General features: G+C 45.3%; 1 protein-coding gene across 1 annotated transcript in view; it reads right to left on the bottom strand.

Moving 5' to 3' along the window:
- MMP17 (matrix metallopeptidase 17) overlaps positions 1–18,649 on the bottom strand; it is a 53,432-nt gene that overhangs the window by 13,794 nt on the left and 20,989 nt on the right. The window contains exons 2-4 of the mRNA XM_030233376.2: positions 8,634–8,766; positions 6,802–6,928; positions 914–1,197 (exon numbers count right to left, since the gene is read on the bottom strand). Coding sequence (XP_030089236.1) covers positions 914–1,197; positions 6,802–6,928; positions 8,634–8,766 — 544 coding nt within the window. The remainder of the gene's footprint in view (positions 1–913; positions 1,198–6,801; positions 6,929–8,633; positions 8,767–18,649) is intronic.

Below are 18,649 nucleotides of genomic sequence, written 5' to 3'. Positions count from 1 at the left end.
CTCAAGGATCAGCCTGTCCAGACCTTTAACTTTCATTTCAAAACCTCCTCAAGCACCACGGTAAACACTTCTGCCCATGAACACTCAGGGGGTATCGATGCAGGTCAAGCGATGGGCTTGTATTAGCTTGTTTCAGAGAAGACAGTTAAGTTTAAACAAAGTCATTAAGCTGAGGCAGCAGGATCCCACTAGGAGGCTGGTGGAGGTGGTGGCGTGACAAGTAAATTAGCAGCTGGTGGCTGCAGAGAAGACATTCTGTCAAAACTATGCCTGACACAAAGGCTGGGGACCTGATCCCCACAGATGGTTTTAAAACTGAGGAACACATGCCTCTGATACTCCCTCTGCTAATTAAAACACTGCTTTGGCCAGATGAGATGAGGATAAAAAAGAAAAGAACTGCAACCTGTAACCATCCTGATGCCCGGTAATAGACAGGAGATGGCAGGAGAAAACTAGGCCTTTTTCCCAGCACAACACAGAGCCCTTTATACATAGGTCAGCTAACAGTATACTTTAAAAATAGGAAACTGGGACACGTGGCAGTGAAGGCACCCAAAAGATGTCAAAGTTAGAGAATGCAGTCCCCATCCAAGAGCTCCAGCAGCCGCATACCCAACCTGCAACCTTCCGGGTCTCAGAAGAGACGGGGACTAAGCTTGGGCAATGGGGAGTTCTGCAATTGCTGGCGGGACAAGGAGAAATATGGAGATGCCATTGAGGCTTCCAGGAACATAAGAGTGTCCTCAACAGTGCCTGGGTTGATTTTGCTAGCAAGAGAAATCAGATGACTTCAGGGATCCTGAAGCCTAGGGTGAAGGTATGGCAGAGGCTAAACCACTCCAGCCACCAGAGCAGAAGAGGGAAATCGTGAGCCCTTGTGCTTGGCTGCAGCTCTCCCACCCTGACCTACCTGATGATCGGAAGGTCCAATATTCGTCATCATCAAAATGAGTGTCCCCTGCAGTGTGATGGTCTCCGGGGAAGAAAGCATGTGCCACCGTCCCACCGGGCCCATCAAAGGGATAGCCATCATTGTGATCTGCCTTGGAGAAGTCTATCTGGATGTCAGCATTGTTTCCAGCCACTTCATGGAAATTCAGCGGGGTGATGTCACTCCAGACCTTCAGGGCATAGTACATCAGGGCTCGGACAGTGTCGTGGCCCAGGTGGGACTCTTTTGGGAAGGTGCGAACTCTGAAACAAAGAGGGCAAAAAAGAGGATGGGTCAGTAGCATGAAAGATCTCCAAGAACAACCAGAACTGGCTCTGCAGGTGCCTGGTGCCACAGTGAGGCCTTCAGAGCTTTTCAGAGCTTTTTGCGGTTTTGGGCTGAGCTGGAATGAAAGGAAAGTCAATGTTTCCTGTATAACCCAACTTTGAAAAAGAATTCCTAATATTGTTGATTTAATAGAGGAGATGAAAAGACAAAGACGCAACAAGGCACCTTGGCATCTAAAGGAGTATATTTAGATAATCTTTCGTTGGCAATTTTGACAAAATATACACGCTTTCCAAGCAAATGTTCTGTTGATTGAGTAATTATTGACAAAAGCCTGTTTGGATACCTTCTGGGCAGCTCTACCCCTGTAATAGCAGATACTTTCTTTTTTTGTGCACCAGCGCACCAGCCAAAGTGTTTTCATGGTTTGACAGACTTTTAAAGGCTGAAGCAACAATTATGACCACATCACTTACACTGCTGCATAACACGGCTGTGACAGCATCACTCAGTACCACACCACTTCCCATCACCAACGGGCAGTGATGATCTGACTACACTTCAAGAGATAATTACAAGCATCGGAAGAGGATGTCACACCACTTGAGCTCTTTCTGAATAGCGATTTGAGTGCTGGGAGACAGCATGGATGTGAAAAGTAGGGAGCAACTTGCTTGCTGAGGTTGGGAACACATCCCACACCCTCAAGAGACAGGCAGCCCAAAGCAGGCACCACCTTCAGGCCGGGACAAAACTAGTCAGGGTGGAATCTCTGACAGAGAAAAAAGGACTCATGAAAATAAGCAGAAATCTCACTAGCAAATCCTCTGAAGCACTTGGGATGCTCATCCTAGAGACAGTGGGAATGAGTGGGTGAATCAGGAAAAACACATCACAGCCAAATGAGAAAAAATCATTCATATCTTTGCCTTTTCTATCCCTTGACTCTTTGGGCAAAGAAAAACCTTATTGACTAATCTAAATGAGTTACATGCATGTAACACCAGATGATTGTAGGACTTCAAAAAAAAACACATTTGTAAAGGAGACAGCACAGAGGTACAAGCAGTATTAGCATGGGATTAGAAAAGGCAGTTTTTGGGCAATTTTTGATTTATAGAAGAGATTGTGTCCGGATGTAATCCTCTATAGTAGAGAGAAAAAGGCCACCTGGATTCCAGATATTCATTAACTAGCTGTCTTCATCTTTCATAACACTCCTCGGGACTTAGGTAAACCCTTTGCTGCTTTAATTTCTACAGAGTAAGCCATTATACGTGTAACACACACCATGTTCAGCCTACGAATTATGACCTTTCTCCGGGAGCATGGTGCCTAAGGCACAGAGTCACATTCATGGACATTATCTGCTCTTTCCTTCCCAAGCCCTGCTCACCATGTGAGCTATTTTCCTATCCTTTCCTTTCCAGCTGTAGAATGAAAATAATAAATCAGATCTCCCTTGTACAAGGATGGTAGATAAAAAGCCCTGTCTAAAGAAACAAATATTATTAATATTCATCCCAATATCTGACTCCAGAAGCATTAGATTAAGGCAGAAACAGAATCAATACCTATTTTACTTCTTTTTAAAAGTCCTACACCTCTGAGCTGATCCACATTTTATTAATATGCTGCAGGTGTAAGTGAAAAGTCCCTTATCCTTTATGCATTATCACTGTCATTTTTTAAGAGAATCCCATCAGGGTTTTTTAATTCAGCATCTGATTTGATTGCTGGAGCTCTGCTAATTGTTTTCAATGACATTAGGAAAAGACTATTATGCTGATAGGATGTTTGTTGGCCTTGCATCACCCAATTCCACTGAAAAGGAAGCACATTTTTAACAGCATGCAGATAAAAAACCTTCCTTCTACCTCTAAATTATTATTATTATAGTAGTAGTAGTAGTAGTAGTAGTAGTAGTAGTAGTAGTAGTAGTAGTAGTAGTAGTAGTTGTTCTCTTCACTGGTGCTTAGGTTTCCAGTGAAGAGAAGCACTCCTTCTTGGATGTAAATCCCTTCTGAGATTCCTCTTACAGAACTCAGATCTTTGGCAAAAGCCTGATGTGAGTAATTGGAGAGAAAGCTCCCTGCTCCAGACAGCCTCCACCAGCCACTGCTCAGTCCCTCCAGCCACCCCACCACCTGCCCTAAACTGTAGGGTCAGTCACATCCCTCTGCAAATCACACTCTGGGACGTCCGTGGCAGATGGGGCTGAAGGAGGGAGCATTGGCCACAACACTGGAACTGGCAGCTGCCAAGCAGGATGTGGTGTTGAGGGACACAACTGGATACCAAGAAGAAAATCTCCCCTCTGCGTTTAGCGCTCAGCCAGGCAGAAGCATTGCCATGCAGACAAATGAATGCTGACTCTCACACAGCGCTGCCAGTCCTTCATGTGTCCCCTGAATCACCTCCTTTGCTTGACCCATCCCAAACAGACTTTGCATCTAGAATGGTTAATAAGTAGAGACTAGAGATGACTGATCTGCCTCTGTTTGCTTTTGAGGGGCACCCACACCTACTTTGCTTTCTGATTTCCTTATTGGTTTTTGTCCTCCGAAAGACAAAAGTGGGACAGTATGGATGAGAAATCAATAGCTCATTAATGAAAGCACTCTTTCACTTTCCCAGCCCTGAAACCACAGACAAATAAAATAAATGCAGAGAACTACCAAACACAGCAAGCTAAGGAGTGCCTGACAAATCCACACTGATTTTTCTTGGAAGGGGAAGGAAGAGGGGATAGTTGAAAGGGTAGATGCTTGCTGCCTTGGCAAAGGTGCTTTTCCAGCTGCCCAGAGCCATCCATGGCACAGCAGCCCTGATCCAGTGCTACCCTGGCAGTGCTGCAACACTGCCATTGTCTGCAGGAGGAAAGCAGTGGGTGTTGGAACCCTCTATCAACGCTCTCCCAGCAGCAAGACTATCAACCAAAAATGTTCAGGTTTTTCATTCTCCTGCCCTTTATCACACACAGTACACCAGTCACCTCCAAGCCGCTGTGCCTCCACACACCTACCTGCTCTCTGCCTCAGCTGCTCAGGGATTTTCCTACGGGCGTCCCAGTTGCCTGGGACAGGGGCATTACAATAACCTAAAGAAGCCTGACACCGACAGGTGACAGTCTGCCCCTTTTGGACACCTGTCAGCCCCAGACATGGGGGACAAAGCAGTCTGGGCTTTGGATGGGAGGTCCCCATGGCAGGATGCCACTGATTAAAGGAAAAAAAGCAGAAGGATTAGGACCATTGTGGGGATGGGAGCACAAACTTTCCTCTTGACTGCCACCCCTCCAGGCCTGAGTAAATCCACACCTGGGCTCAGGCAGTGGCACCTCCCCTCGGGGGATGGCTCAGGACACTCACAGCAATGGTGGGCACTGACTGACTGGTGTCACTGCTTCTCTGCCAGTGGGCTCTGCTCCCACTCTGACAGTCCACGGCCAGAGCACCAGTGTCAAAGACTGCAGCTCTGATGAGATGACACAAGGGAGCAGGTCTTAACTACACACCGATGAAAGCCAGCTCAGTTCAGCACTGAAAGGAAAAAAGTGGGCAATTTAAAAGCTGAGCTTCCATGGCTCCCCCTTCCCCAGGGAGCTCAAAGCATGCAGAGATGGGACATGGCCCTGCTGCTGCACTTCCCAGGACTGCGGGGAAACACCAAGCACTGGGAAGAAATGGAGATGTGCCAGCTATGAACTCCCTTTCTGTGGAGCGTAAACAGAAGTAATAAAGCAAAATCAGCAAGTGAAAAACAAGGCTGTAAACATGAGGGGGAAGTGGCTGTGGGCAGCTCCGGCGCTGATGCCGGCAGAGGGCATCCACAGCACATCACTGTCTCAGCAGCTGCCTTGGCACCTGGGGAGAGTGCAGGGAAAATATAATAACAAAAACAATCCTGTGAAAAGAAAATTTGTATGCTGTAACATCCTGGAAACTCTACATGGAGATGAGGCACAGAAAACCATCTATTTCTGATGCAGTAATTGGATGCTACAAGACTGTGCTGTGAGCTGTGCAGGATGCGACCTGTATTGTTTTGCTCCTTAGGCCCTCCAGTCCCACAGGATAGTTGTACTCAAAGGTAAAATGAAGAAACCTGAATGACCTGTATACCTATACAATTTTGTTTGCCCAAAACCGCCTTCTCAATCAGTGCATGTGCCTGTTTTGAGGCCCTCCTTTCCTACAGCTCTGCTTACTGTTTATTTCAGCCTTGCAATTGATCAGGTTTTTCTTCAATTTTTAAATCCATGTCAGAGTAGCATTTAGTTTTGTTTCCCCTTTTTAAAATCTTCAAACAATGTGTAAAAGGTAAGCGAATAAAACTTCTTTATCTCTATTGGCCGACTTTCAGGGCAGTTTCCAAAAAGCCAGTTTAATCTCAAGGGTTGGATATAAATACTACATTGGAGTTTCTGTAATGCTATAGCGTTCTGCTGGCTACAACCTACTATTGTAAAATACAATAGTCTTTCTTGGACAAAAGACAAGATTTTTGAAAGCATCAAAGAATAAAAAAGCAGAAATTACGTTGTCAGGAGATGGATGGTTTTTTTATGGCTTACATATACTATTGTCTCAGAACTCAACCCTTTTTTATGGCAATCCTTGCTGCAGCATCAGTCTCCAAGGGGGTGGGAGGCTGGGAATATCCCAGGGCTGCATCCACCAGAACAGCTGGACCCCATTTCACCTGCACATTTCTCTCCAGCCTGGATTTGGTGATACTGTGTCAGCACATCCGAAGTCCTGATGGCACCTGCAGTTCCATTTCCCTGACCATGCTGCCCAGCCACGGGATGTCATTCAGGTTTATTAGGAGCTGCTGGGGTCAGGCTGTGCACAAGCTGTGCCCTGGCACTGGCTCTGGCAGCTCCCAGAACACCAGGGCAGGTTTTCTTTTTACCCTCAAAGGATTTTCTCCTTTCTGAAATGTGAAGTTCTTGCTCTTACCCCATAAAGTCAGGCCTGGGCAACAGGGAGACAGGCTGAGTTTTTATAACACGGGTCACTTCACGACACAAAGCCATCTATGAACCAAAGTTGTTTCTTACTGAAGCTGAATTATGGTTATCTTTCTGAAAGCTGGACCTGAACTTCTGTGTGTCACAGGTGCAGAGGGATCCTGACACTGAGGAAAAAATACTAGCCTGTGGCAAGGATTAGGAGAAAAAAAGAGTGACTTTATTACCCAGAAAATGCTCTTGCCCTTGGACTCAGGTGGGGCAAGAGAAGAAGCTCCAGGCTTGGCAGCTGCCTGAGAAAGCACAGAACTAATGAACTCAAGAAAAAAGATCCTCTAACAACCATTGTAACCCAGCAAAAAGCTCCCAGCTAATTCACTAGCCAAATCTGCATCATTCTCGGGTGCTGCCAAGTGGGTCCAAGAAGTCACTGCTGAGATTGTCAGGAGAAGAATTAAAATAAATAATCTATGGTGCCTTGGGAAGACATAGGGACATGTTTTAACCAGCACCCTAAAACTCATCTCAAAGCTATATTTAACAAAGGTGACTGTGGAATTGGTTTTTTGCTGCAAGATTTCAGCAGGGATAGATGAATTCCTACCTCCAGGACAAGTTCCTTTTGCTCCACTTGGTGACAGCCTGGGCAAATCGCTTCCTCCTGGTCTCTTCAATGGTGAGGTCAGGCAGAGAACAGCGAGGGGTCTTCATCAGCTCCAGGGTGGCTTCATCTAGGGTTAGAGAAAAAACAAGAAATCATGGGAATGGCGGGTTAAGAAATCCCAGGGGGACAAAGAGATGGGAAATGAAGTGCTAAGAATGAACCAGAAAAGCAAAAGTGGACACTCAGGAGCCCACTGGGGCATGGCACCAGCCCCAGCATGTCATGGTGACACCCACAGAACACTGAGCCCCCTATGTCTCACTGCTGCTCCCACCACTGGACAGCAATTCCTGCTGGAAGCCCACCTGTGGCCAGCTTTGATCATGCTTTTAAACATATTTTTTTCAAATATTCTGTCTTGTTCTCTCTTGATGAATTTCCAAGTATTCCTCTGTCAAGGAGAAACATTCACATATAAATAAGCTCCGTCTCTGTTCAGCTAGGAGCTAATTTGAAGAATGTCCTTGTTCCTTCTTATTAATTTTTTTAAAATGACTGAAATCTTGAAGTGTCTATTCTCACCAGCTGAAACGCAGAAAAGTTGTTTCATTCACTCATTTCCCTGCTGACTTTACCTCTTAAACTCTGTTTTCATGAACAAACCCACAACTATGATCTGTGCAGGGCAGCCATACCTCCCACCCCCAGACTGTTTCGAACACCCCCTCTGAAAATGCAATTTGAATGGCCACTCCTGTTCTGGGGTCTCCTGCAGCTTGTGAGGCAGTGGAAGGGAAATTATTGCACATGCTCAGTTAAGACCAGAGAAAGGAAGCCCTCGTGTTGGGATGCAGCTGTGCTTTCAGGAGACCAGCAGAGGGATGCTGGGATGTTGGGATGGATAGAGACTCGCCTGCTAATTAGCTGCTACTCCTTAATTGTGTCCTGAGCAGCAGAAGCATGCTGGCCCCATGACAGGAGGGCCATGGAGGGGAGGAGAGCAGAGAGGCGCCCTTCTGCAGGCTGGGATAATGCTGGGATAATGCTGGCTTTCTCCTTCCCTCAATGAAGGCTTTGAGAGGAATGACCCCAACCACGCTGGTGAACTCATGCTGCTTCAGCCTGCCCTTGGACTTCTCCCACCCAGGCAGATGCGTCTGCCATGCAGATGCCACTGCCTGCCTCTGCTGGCCAACAGAGCTGCTGGAGCAGGTGATGGGCTCCCAGCTGGCTGGGCATGACAGGGGAATACCTGGAGCTGCTGTGGCTCAATGAGATCCCAGAAGAGCCCCAAAGAGCCTCCTGGCTCTATGCACTGTGGGCAGGAGCAAACAGAGTTGGGGTGATGCAACATCATCCTTCTCCCTTCCCTGCCTGTGCCCCAGCAGCAAGGAACCCAAAATATCTTTGCATACAAATTGGGAGGCTTAATCAGGATTTTTGTTCAATTCAATTTGATGCTGCAAGTAAGGCTTTGAATAGGACAACTTTCTCACTTTTTCCCCCCTTGTCTTTTTAAATTTTTTTTTTTTTTTTTTTTTTTTGAACACACCAAGAGCTATTTTAATCACACTGAGACCCCCAAGGGTCTGTGGGTCTGCTGGAATAATTGCTTGCCTCAGGTTCTTGAAAACACAAGGCAACGGAACACCTGAGCCATGTAATTACTCTTACAGCTCCAAACTGGGCCATATGCTCCACCCATGGTGGAACTTTTCCTGCTGCTGGTCCAGAACACAGGAGAGGGAGAGTCCCTTCTCCCTCATGGACCTGCAAGAAGCCATCCCTGCCTCACTCTGCACCAAGGAGAGGAGGGGTCATGAGTCACTGACCTAGGACTCCTGTGGCCTCAAGCCCCCCGAACCTCTGCATGGCAGTGATGGCCTTGGTGAGCTCCTCCTGCGTCTGCAGCTGCCCCGTGACAGGGTCCGGAGGAGGCAGATACCCAAATTTTGTCAGCCAGTCCTGTGAAACAAGGCGAAGGGGAAATGAGAAAAGGAAAGGAAGGAAATATAGATACAGGGAATGATGCTCTGAAGGTCCTCTCCCTCCACTGCACCCTGATAGTTTGAGGGCCTTAGTTTAATGGTTGGACTTGATGATCTCAAGGGTCTTTTCCAACTTAAATGATTCTGTGGGGGTGGCTTGTTTTACCTTGCTTGGCTCCTCCCCCTGAGCAGAGCCTCTCACAATGCTCTTTACATTTTAAGTCTTTACAAGACTCATAATTTTATCAGTCATGCAGTGAGACTCAATGGCCCTTTAGTGGAAGAGATAAAGACAACTGCCCCACCTGGTTTTAACAGGCAGCCTAATTAACAGAAGGTAAGTGCCCTACCTCTTAACAGATAGCAACAGAATACACACCCTCAGCCACATCTTGCATTTGCAGCCAAAGACACTTGACTTTCACAACACCAGGATTTTGTTTGGAAATAAACTCAGCCATGAAGTCTCCGAGCCCTCTTTGTGCCACGCAGTTATCCAAGACCTGAGGAAGATGACCTCAGCATTGACACAAAACAGCCCTTCTTTCCAGCATTTCCACACTCCCTGGTTTAATCATCTTCCTTCCATACTTAGTTGACCTAAAGCATTTACAGCCAGGTGTGGGTCTCTCAACCACCAGAAAGCAGCAGGGATCTGTGGAACCCCTGGACATCCCTTTTTCCCAAAGCCTAGGCAAGCACATCTATGTGCCAGTGATGCCCTCACCACAGGCATCTCATACTGTTCAATTCTGATTGAACAGTACCCACTGTTCAATCAGAATTTGTCTCTCAAAGGACAATATATCTTCATGAAGATTTTTCTCTTTCTCTCTTCAGGCTAAAATTGATGGGAAAAAATGCTATAAATCTCCTTCTTACAACTGCTTTTTAAAGTGAATTACCTTTCTCAATCCTTTCTTACCTTCCTTCTCTCGCCTTCCCTTCCCTTGGCAGAAGGATGAACAAGGAATAGTAATACTGCACACAGGGGATGTCATAAACACCTGCTTTCTATTTTCTTTATCTGTATCAAACATTGATCTGTTGAGCCTCTTGAAGACTGATATTGATCCAGATTTCCACTGCAGCTAATATACTACAAATTGATGGTAGCCAGATTAGTGCCAGAAGCCAGTAGCTACTTATCGCTACATTCTAAATGTCTCATAGTTTGGTGTCACCTGCAGCTGGTGCCCTGAATGCCACAGAACCCCCAGCCCCTCACCACAAAGTCCAGTTATACAGATTCACATTTACTGAGCTTTATGACAGATCTCCCCAGGCTTGGTGTGACTCTCCATTGGGGAACATGGCCTGCTGTGCTGGGTTTCTCACTAGCATTTAAGTTCCCTCCCAGTCCTCCTTCATGGTTGCCTTATTTCAGTGGGATACTGTGCTCAGGAAACAGCTTATCTGGCCACTTCTTGTTGATTAATGCAACACCATTAGCCACCACCTTGCTGGGAATGTGTGAGCATCGTCACAGCCCTTCCCTGCCATCGGGCTGATGGCCAGACGCAGTGCCATCCCCTCTACTCCCCTGCAACTATTTTCCCCTTTGCATAGCCAAGCCATTTGTGACAGAAATTAGAGATGCAATTCATCTTTGATTCTTTGTGAGAAATTGGCTGTGACATGGAGGTCGGCAGCTGGCCCATCTATTGCTGGGGATGGTGGAGTTTAATTTGGTTTCTTCCCTGGCCATGGAGACAGTGTCATTTATCCTCTAATGACAGTGGAGACACTGCCACACCAGAGACAGGCACAACTCAGCTGTCCTTGGGGGCTCCTGGGGATGGAGGTGGCAGCAAAAGGCTGGGGAAAGCCAACAGCAGAGGGATATCCAACAAAAGTTGTGCAGGTCTTCTTTCCTTCCTAACCCCAAGAGACGGAGAAAGCACAAATGAGAATGGATGCCCCAAAGCAAATCGGAGGCTCTCTACCCAAAAGATGGAATGAGTGGTCAGAGATCACAAATCCTTCACCTGATCTACCTTGCAAGCACCGATTTCCCTTCATGTGATTTTTCATCTAGACCATCAAGTTTATCCTGCTTTACTCAGATCCTCCTTATTTTCATAGACCTCTGTGATCTTGCTCTCATTCAGCTCTTTTCCATGCAGGGGTTTTGACTGGTTTCCTCTCTTCTTGTAAGCAAAGCTGATTCATAACATTGAGCTTTAACATTTAACATTCTACTTTTGCTGTGGCAGAAAATTTCATGAAGGAGATCGAAGCTGGCTTGGACATGAGAAAGAACAGCAGAAATTGTCTGGCTAATTATCTGCATGCCCCATGAAAGCTTCTCAGATATTCTTTTTGTCCTTAATAATGACAAAGGCTAAATTTACATACTTCCATAAATAAGAATATGCAAACATTTTCCATTGAGATAACTTCAACACATCTCCTTCTTATTCCCGCCTTAATAAAAAAGCTTTTTTTTTTGCCAACTCTCATTAGCTTAAAATGTTTAAATGAAATAGTGATTTCAGCTGAAAGCCAAAATTCTTTGAACATATTTCTTGCCTGAACTGGCACTATAAAAACTTTTCCTTAAAAGTGTGCTCTGCTAAATGAATTGACCTACTCCCACAAGAAGATTCAGCTTCAACAACTATTTCAAAAGTAAAAAAATTTCTACATCAAAAAAATCAGATTAACCCAATGTCTAACAATCTTCTGGCTCTGAGAGGAGCTGGGAACAAGTGGGGCTGCATTACATGACTCATGCCATGCCCCAGGGTAGGTTCATTGGTCTGAGGCTCACATGATCCCGGCTCAATTTTTGTGGGAACCACCACCAGCAAAGATGGGTCCAGAATGAATCTTGTGATCTACTCCACCACTGAGCAATACAGAATTAAAGGCTCCACAATGCACTGGCTCAGGTCCAGGAAAAGGAGAAAAAAAAAAAAAAAGGAAAAAAAAAAAAAAAGAAAAAAAAAGGCAAAAAAAAGGAAGAACTGCATGTCTAGCAGAAAGGTCCAAAACCACCCACCCATCTGCCCCTCCTCTCTGCCAGCTAAACACAGCTGTCAGCAAGAGCCCTGGTACTACTCAGCGCATAGCAACAGCAACACATTGCCTACAAACCACAGCTAGGATGTTTATGGACAACACAATGTCTCTTCTGGGGGCTGGAGGGCCCCCTTGCCTCATTCCAGACTGTGGGACTTGCACCAAGTCCTCAGCAGCGGGAAAAGCCACTGCAACTGTCTCAGGACAGTTGTACTAGGAAAAGTGAAAAAAATGAAAAAGTAAGAAATTTTTCCATTTCCCCCTGGTTTCATGGTTTCATTTTACAATCCTACCATGGGTGGGGTAGGCAAAAAAAGATTTACAAAGTCTTAAACCAACTGCTCCAGATCAGAGTCTGCCCTTGCAAAGGGACCCTGTTAGCAATGCCACAGGGTCGTTCCTTCATGGAGCAGTTCCACATGTGTGTTTGGAGACAGATTACTCACTCAGTAGGCTAAAAATACACTGTATTTTTTTTCTCATCTGGGTTTCCATCTTTAATGTGGAAAAGCCTGCTTCTCACCTTAAAAAAATGTTTAACAGAATTCAAAACCACAAATATTTTTCACTTTTATTTTTCCCATTTGGAGAAGCACAAAGTTAAGAAAAAATGGTAATGCAGTCATCCCCTCTGCAAACAAGCTCTGCTTCAATTTTGGACCTTTTTTTTTGCTCCTAAAGCCACTTGAATGTAATGTAATACCAGGTAGCAGTCAGGGACTGGGGCTTTCCAGGGTCAAGCGATCACCCAGAGCAAAGCGTTGGCTTTCGCAGTAGTGAGGCCTCTGGTATTACTTATGCAGAGACAATTTGCAGATTAAAATGGCAATTTCATTTCTTTCATCTCTCCACTTCCTTTGTATCAATATCCTTTTGTTCTAGAACCTACTTACCTGCTTCATTTTAAAACAGACTTAGATATTGCCCCTCTTTTATAGAAGATTTATGAGCTCTGTAGGTCTGCTTTTACCAATATTAATATTATATAAGATGATGGGCTTATTCAACTGCCACAGGCAAAGGAAAGACTCAGTCAGCAAGTTTTCTTCCTGATGATTTCTTTTTAAGGTTGGTAGGTTGGCATTTACAAGAAGACAAACCAGTTCAGGATAACAAGGAGAGGATAAACAGGATAAACAGAAAAACAGAAATCAGGACAAGCAGGAAAATTATACTCAAGCTGGCTCCACAATTCTGCCTGCTCTTGTAGCATTAAAATGACCATCTATCTAAAGCTTAGCCCTAAACAATCAGGACATTATTTTCTCTTGGAGAAAAACAGCCTTAATCCTGTAGAGGTCGTAACATTCCCTTCGCTCAGGGATGGAGATAGTTATTCTCAGTGTACCTAGCCTGTTGCCAAGCTGTGAGAAGAGCAGAGCTTTACCACAGTCCCTCACTCCTTGGCAGATTCGTGAACCGGACCCTGACCGTTGCACCACTCTCCCAGACCATCTCCATACCACTCCCATCAAAGCTGAACGAAGAAATTGGGGTAACTGGGGTTAAATTGAGGACACCGCTGGCAGGCGTACAAGCAGCGCCCTCAGTGCTCTGCCTGAAGGTGTTGGTGGCGATACCCACAGGCTCTTCTCCCTGGTCTGTGTCATGGCCACCAACATTTCTCCAGGCACCTCTTTGCAGCCAGTGACTAACACACCCCCAGAGACAATCTGGATGTGCAACATCCAGAAGATCTAAGTATGTCACCATTTCCAAATCTTTGGGGTAGTCCGAGGCTAGAGCAGAAGCAAGTTGTCTTCCGTTGAAAAGATCTTTTTTATTAATGGTCTTTGAAAAGCTTTACCAAACTGCACCTTTTCTCATTAATCAAGTGACAAGTAGGTTTTATTAATTTAAAAAGGGTGTTGTTATGGCTGGGAGGTTAAACCTTCCCCTGACCTGAACCTGGCCCTTGGCTTTCTGGCAGGGGCACCCTGCTCCCTACCCACCATGCCCCATGCCCTGGGCTGCAGCAGGAACACAAACCACCCCACCACTCTTCCCCACATCTCATCTCCTGCCTTTCATGCTGGATAACCACAGAGAAATAGGCCTTGTTTCGGTGGAGTTGCCCAGGGACGAAAGGATTTTGAAAGTTCCCTTTCTTGCCAAAGTCCTGTTGTAGCCTGCAACCATGCTTCAGACATGTTAAGGAAGAAAATCCAAACATACTAGTCAACAAAATTAATGACCCAGATTAGTAAAACAAATCTACAATTCACACATCTGGAACTAATTTCCAAATTACACTTTGCTTTATCTCTGCTGCTACCATTAAATAGGGTGGAAGATTTTAAAAAAATAATAATTTTAAAAAATCCCCAACACCACAAGCTAGATTAAAGGAAATTGCTTAAAGCTGTTCTAGGTTTTATTCCAAGTTATCGAAGATTTACAGTATTACAATTTTTACAGTCATTTTCCTGAGATCAAAAGACCCCAGAAACAACACCGGTTAATTAGAGCAACACATATGGTTCTGCAATACTCAAAGGAGTATGTTCCTGCAATGGAATGGCCTCCGGCCCCCACAGAGCCAGCAGTTCCCTTCCAAAGGTTGCCACACACCTCTCTAATGAGCTATCGCACACACGCAATCAGCTGATTAATTCATTAGGAGAAAAAACCTGCAGTTTGGATTACCACCAGGATTTTGGCTGATGCCACTGCTGAACTGTGGGACCAGTTTCATTAGCTGCCATCAGAGGAGTTGCTTGAATCCAAACAGCTCTCTTTAATTTGAGCAACCGTTGTGTATAGAATCCAGGGTGGAAGTTAAGGCAGCTGCTAATGACTTCCTCTCCCTAACCCTTGCTTTAAATGTTCCATTAGTGGAACAGCCAGCAACTGGATGCTAACGTGGCTGCCTGTGGGTCCTGTCAGATGTTGTCAGGTCTAGAATGTAACTTAATGCTCATTAGAACAGTTATGCTCATGTTAGAACTTTCCTGGGTGTTGGGGGGAGGATGTCTCTTGCCTGGCAAGATGGGCACAGAAGAGGGCAGTGGTGACTTGGAGACAAGCTTCATCCACCATGCAAGAGCTGTTACACTAGGTGTAAGCATCTCTTCGGTTGGATGGATACCCAGAGCCTTCCCAGAAACACAGACTTAATCAGGAGATGTTGCAGAAGTAGAAGGAAATTCTCTGCAGACCACAGAAACAGCCTTATCAACCCCTTTGAACTGAAGATCAAAGAACCAATTCCCACCCATAGAAGGGAGACAGAGTAGAGCAGCACAACACAGTATTTACTATAGATGACTTAGATTTCTTTTCAGAGTACCAAAGAGTGATAGAACATGTAAACAAGATACAGTTTATTCTGCATTTTCAAAATAAATGTGTATTTTTCTTGGTGGAGATTTAATACACTAGGGCTTTAGGGAGTCCTTCAATCACTGGATGTTTTCCAGCACATCCTAAAAATGTCCACTTGAAGTCAATGAACAATGCACAAAAGACCAAAACTGTGTGTAACTGAAATGCCACATGAACATCAAAAAGTGGTTTCAACAGTAATAGTTTTCTGTTTCTACATCAGTCGTAGTTTTGCACTCTGCTGCCTATCGTGGTCAACATGTCAACATTGAGTTATCTAGGAAGGAAAAGAAGAAATGTCTGGTGTATAATGGTCTGTTGAACAGTGATGGGAAGTTAGGTAAGTGACCGAATTAGCATCCTTTTATCTTGCTACAGAAATAGCTCTAAATCACTTAACTCATTATGGAAATAGCCCTGCTACACTGAGCAGGTGCAGTTGGAGGCTGCTGGTGGCAGGCACAGGAGGCTTTCACCTGGCAATGCCATGTCTTGGTGACAGATGCCTATGGTCAGATCCTGTGCTGAACAGCAACCTTGGAACCTTGGCTCTCACCGAGTACCCTCAGCACTACTCACTACAAAGGAAAACGTAGTGGAAAATAAAACCACAATGAGTTCTAGTCCTCTGGTAGGCACAGAGGCCAGTAACATCACTGGAGGGGAGCTAAACAACCCCTGTGCTCTATTGAGAAGCACAATAAGTAACTACCATTGCAACATATGGCTCATAAATACTGGCATCAGTTTGGATGTGCTTTCAAACCCACTTTAGAGCATGTGTGCTGCTGGTACACAGGTTGTGTCCGCCTTTGCATCCTTCAGTGTGGTAGCTGTTGGATTAATTCACAGGCTTGCTCCACTTCCATTTACAGAAGATGAACCATGAGTATGGTCTTGACTGACAAATCCAGTGGCTAAGCGGAGTAGAGGAAAACTCAACTCCAGTGTTAAGAGATGGAGCAACAGGAATCCACAAGACCTGTTAGTCACCACTCTTGAAGCAGCTGCAGATGTGATGTCCACAGCTCACACAAAACCCGAGGACAGGCAGTTCTAGATGCTGGCTCCTTCTGTGCTGGAGACCAGCAGCCAGCATGTGCCCAGATCTAGGAAATGGTTTTCCCTGGCATCTCCCCTTCTCTATCTGCATCACCTACTATTGTGCTCTGAGCAGGTATGACAGAATCAAATCTAACCTCAGATCTGCTGTGACAAGGCTATATTAAATGTTACCAGATCCAGTTCTGACAGCATTTTGTAAGCCCAAAACTCCTCTCTGCATGTGCCCTCTCTGCAATCCACATGCAGCCAGGGAAGAGGTTTCCCTGCCTGACACGGCACAATAAATCACAGCGAGTTACTGCCTCATCCACGACATCACATCCTCTCTGTATGACAAAAAGTGAAAACCAAAACTTTGTAAATTCGGGGTTTTCTGGGCACAGGACAGGACAGGACTACCTGTGGTTTCCTGGAGAATTTTGTGCAAGGGTCATCAGAGTCCAAAGCTGGGAGCTGCTGTGAGCAGAGCCAGCTGGACAGTAATCCTCAGGAAACATCTGCTGAAGAGGGGCTGAGAGAACAGAATGTGCCTTGACCTTCCTCTCCCCATGCTCCTCCACCATGTCCCATCCATACACCAGGGAGGGCAGCTGCTGTGGCCCATGTCCAAGGGAATTCCAGAATCAGGAGGCTCCCTGAACCCTCTCAATCGCTGGAGTGAGGACACCTGCCCTCCACACAGTAGGGAAGCTCTGTCAGCACACCGATGTTTGGATTTTTACTTAAAATCTCCAAGCCTCCCAAGTAGCTGACATAGGGCTATTGACATCACTCAAAAAGACTGTGCAGAGAAGTTCTGAACATTCCTATCTTCGTGTTGGATTGAGACCAAGATGAGCAAGAGAACGATGCATTCTTTTAAAACAAGTACAAATTGCGCTATACCAAAATGAGAATACACATGGAGGTTCTCTTAAAGGCTGACACGAGAGGTTCTGATTTTGCTTAATGAGCCTGGCCATCTCACCAGACCTGAGCACATGGCTCATGGTATGTAGGGAAAGTGAGTGTCACACAGAGAGCACAATGGAGTTAATCTATTCTCTCTCCCAGTCTCACGGAGATGAGCTATTCCTCTTTTGGTTTCAGTCACTCAACAGCATATCTGGCGGCAAACTGAACAGACTGCTATACAACAAAACAAATCCTTGCTAACTCAATTTACCAGATCCTTTGTTAGGACAGCGTCTTCTCCAAGAGAGACTCCAGACCTGTCTCCCAGCAGTATGACTAGGAACACCAGAGTTTGCATTGGCCTGTTCATGTCCTTGTTCAGAGGTCTCAGTCTCCATCCCAGCCTTTAGAGTTGCACCTCCAGCACGACTTGGCTTACTCCCCATTTACAGAAGCCAACAACATTTTACCTGAACGAATCGGCTCAGCCACACATTTTTCTTCACGGCATTTGTTCGCATATCAGTGCCTTCCTGCCTTCCTTTCTTGCCCTCGTAGCATCACACTTCTCTTCAGCCAGCTAAGCTTGGTAGCCTAGCCCAAGATAACTTCAGGACACAGGCTGCCTGTTTAAATTTGCTTGAAGCGCGGCTCAATATCCCTTTCAAGAGGTTGCAGAGATTCTCCAGTCCCCCGCAAACTGGGAATTCAAATGCTGTTATCACCACACTTGGTGCTAGGACTGGTCTAAGGACTGGTAACAGCACGTACTGTCCCTCTATTTACATCAGGCTTTTAGATCAGGACTTAGCTGCACCTTCCCATTTAGTTTTTAGCAATGAAAAATATTGTGGTGTTAGAAATCAATAACTCAGAAGCTGTGCTGGGGTGTGAAACAGAACTTCCATTTGGGAATGAATTAAGCTCTACTTATGTCTCCTGTCCCCAGATCTATGTGACTACGGGAACAACACATTTACTTTCTAGTGGGCTTTGTTGCTTTCCCCAGTCTCTTTAAAGCAGTGGTATTACAATGAGCTTTTCTTGTTGAAATGTTCTATTAGCGGTACAAGTGTCTCAAACAATTATTGATGCTGTGGGCAACTGGTGAACAGAACAAAAAGGATCCTTCTGGCTTTACAAGCAAAGCTATTAGACCAGAGGAAGCAATACTATCAAAATTCTCAGGTGAAAGTACCAGGAACTCTGCAGAAGTACTTCAGGAGCACCCCACAGGCTGCATGAGTTGGAAGAAATTACCCACAGATAGAAAAAGGAGCACTGCATCACCACAATGTGTGGGACAATTTTCAAAATGTGACAAAAAGGAAAAAAAAGAATCTTTAATTATTAAAATAAACTAACTGAAATTAATAATTTAACCCATTATGACCAGTCCAGAGCATTTTCCTAGCATCTGGCTACCAGATAATTCTGCTTGCAGTGAGAACTGGTGTTGATCCATAACCCCGGACCAAAACTCAGGTTGTTTGCAGAAAACAACCAGAAGAGAGCAGAGAGCAAACAAATCCTAACATTAAACTTCTACCCAG

This window comes from Serinus canaria, chromosome 15 (assembly GCF_022539315.1).
Source record: "Serinus canaria isolate serCan28SL12 chromosome 15, serCan2020, whole genome shotgun sequence".
NCBI lineage: Eukaryota > Metazoa > Chordata > Aves > Passeriformes > Fringillidae > Serinus > Serinus canaria.
This window is presented reverse-complemented; position numbering and strand designations above follow the sequence as displayed.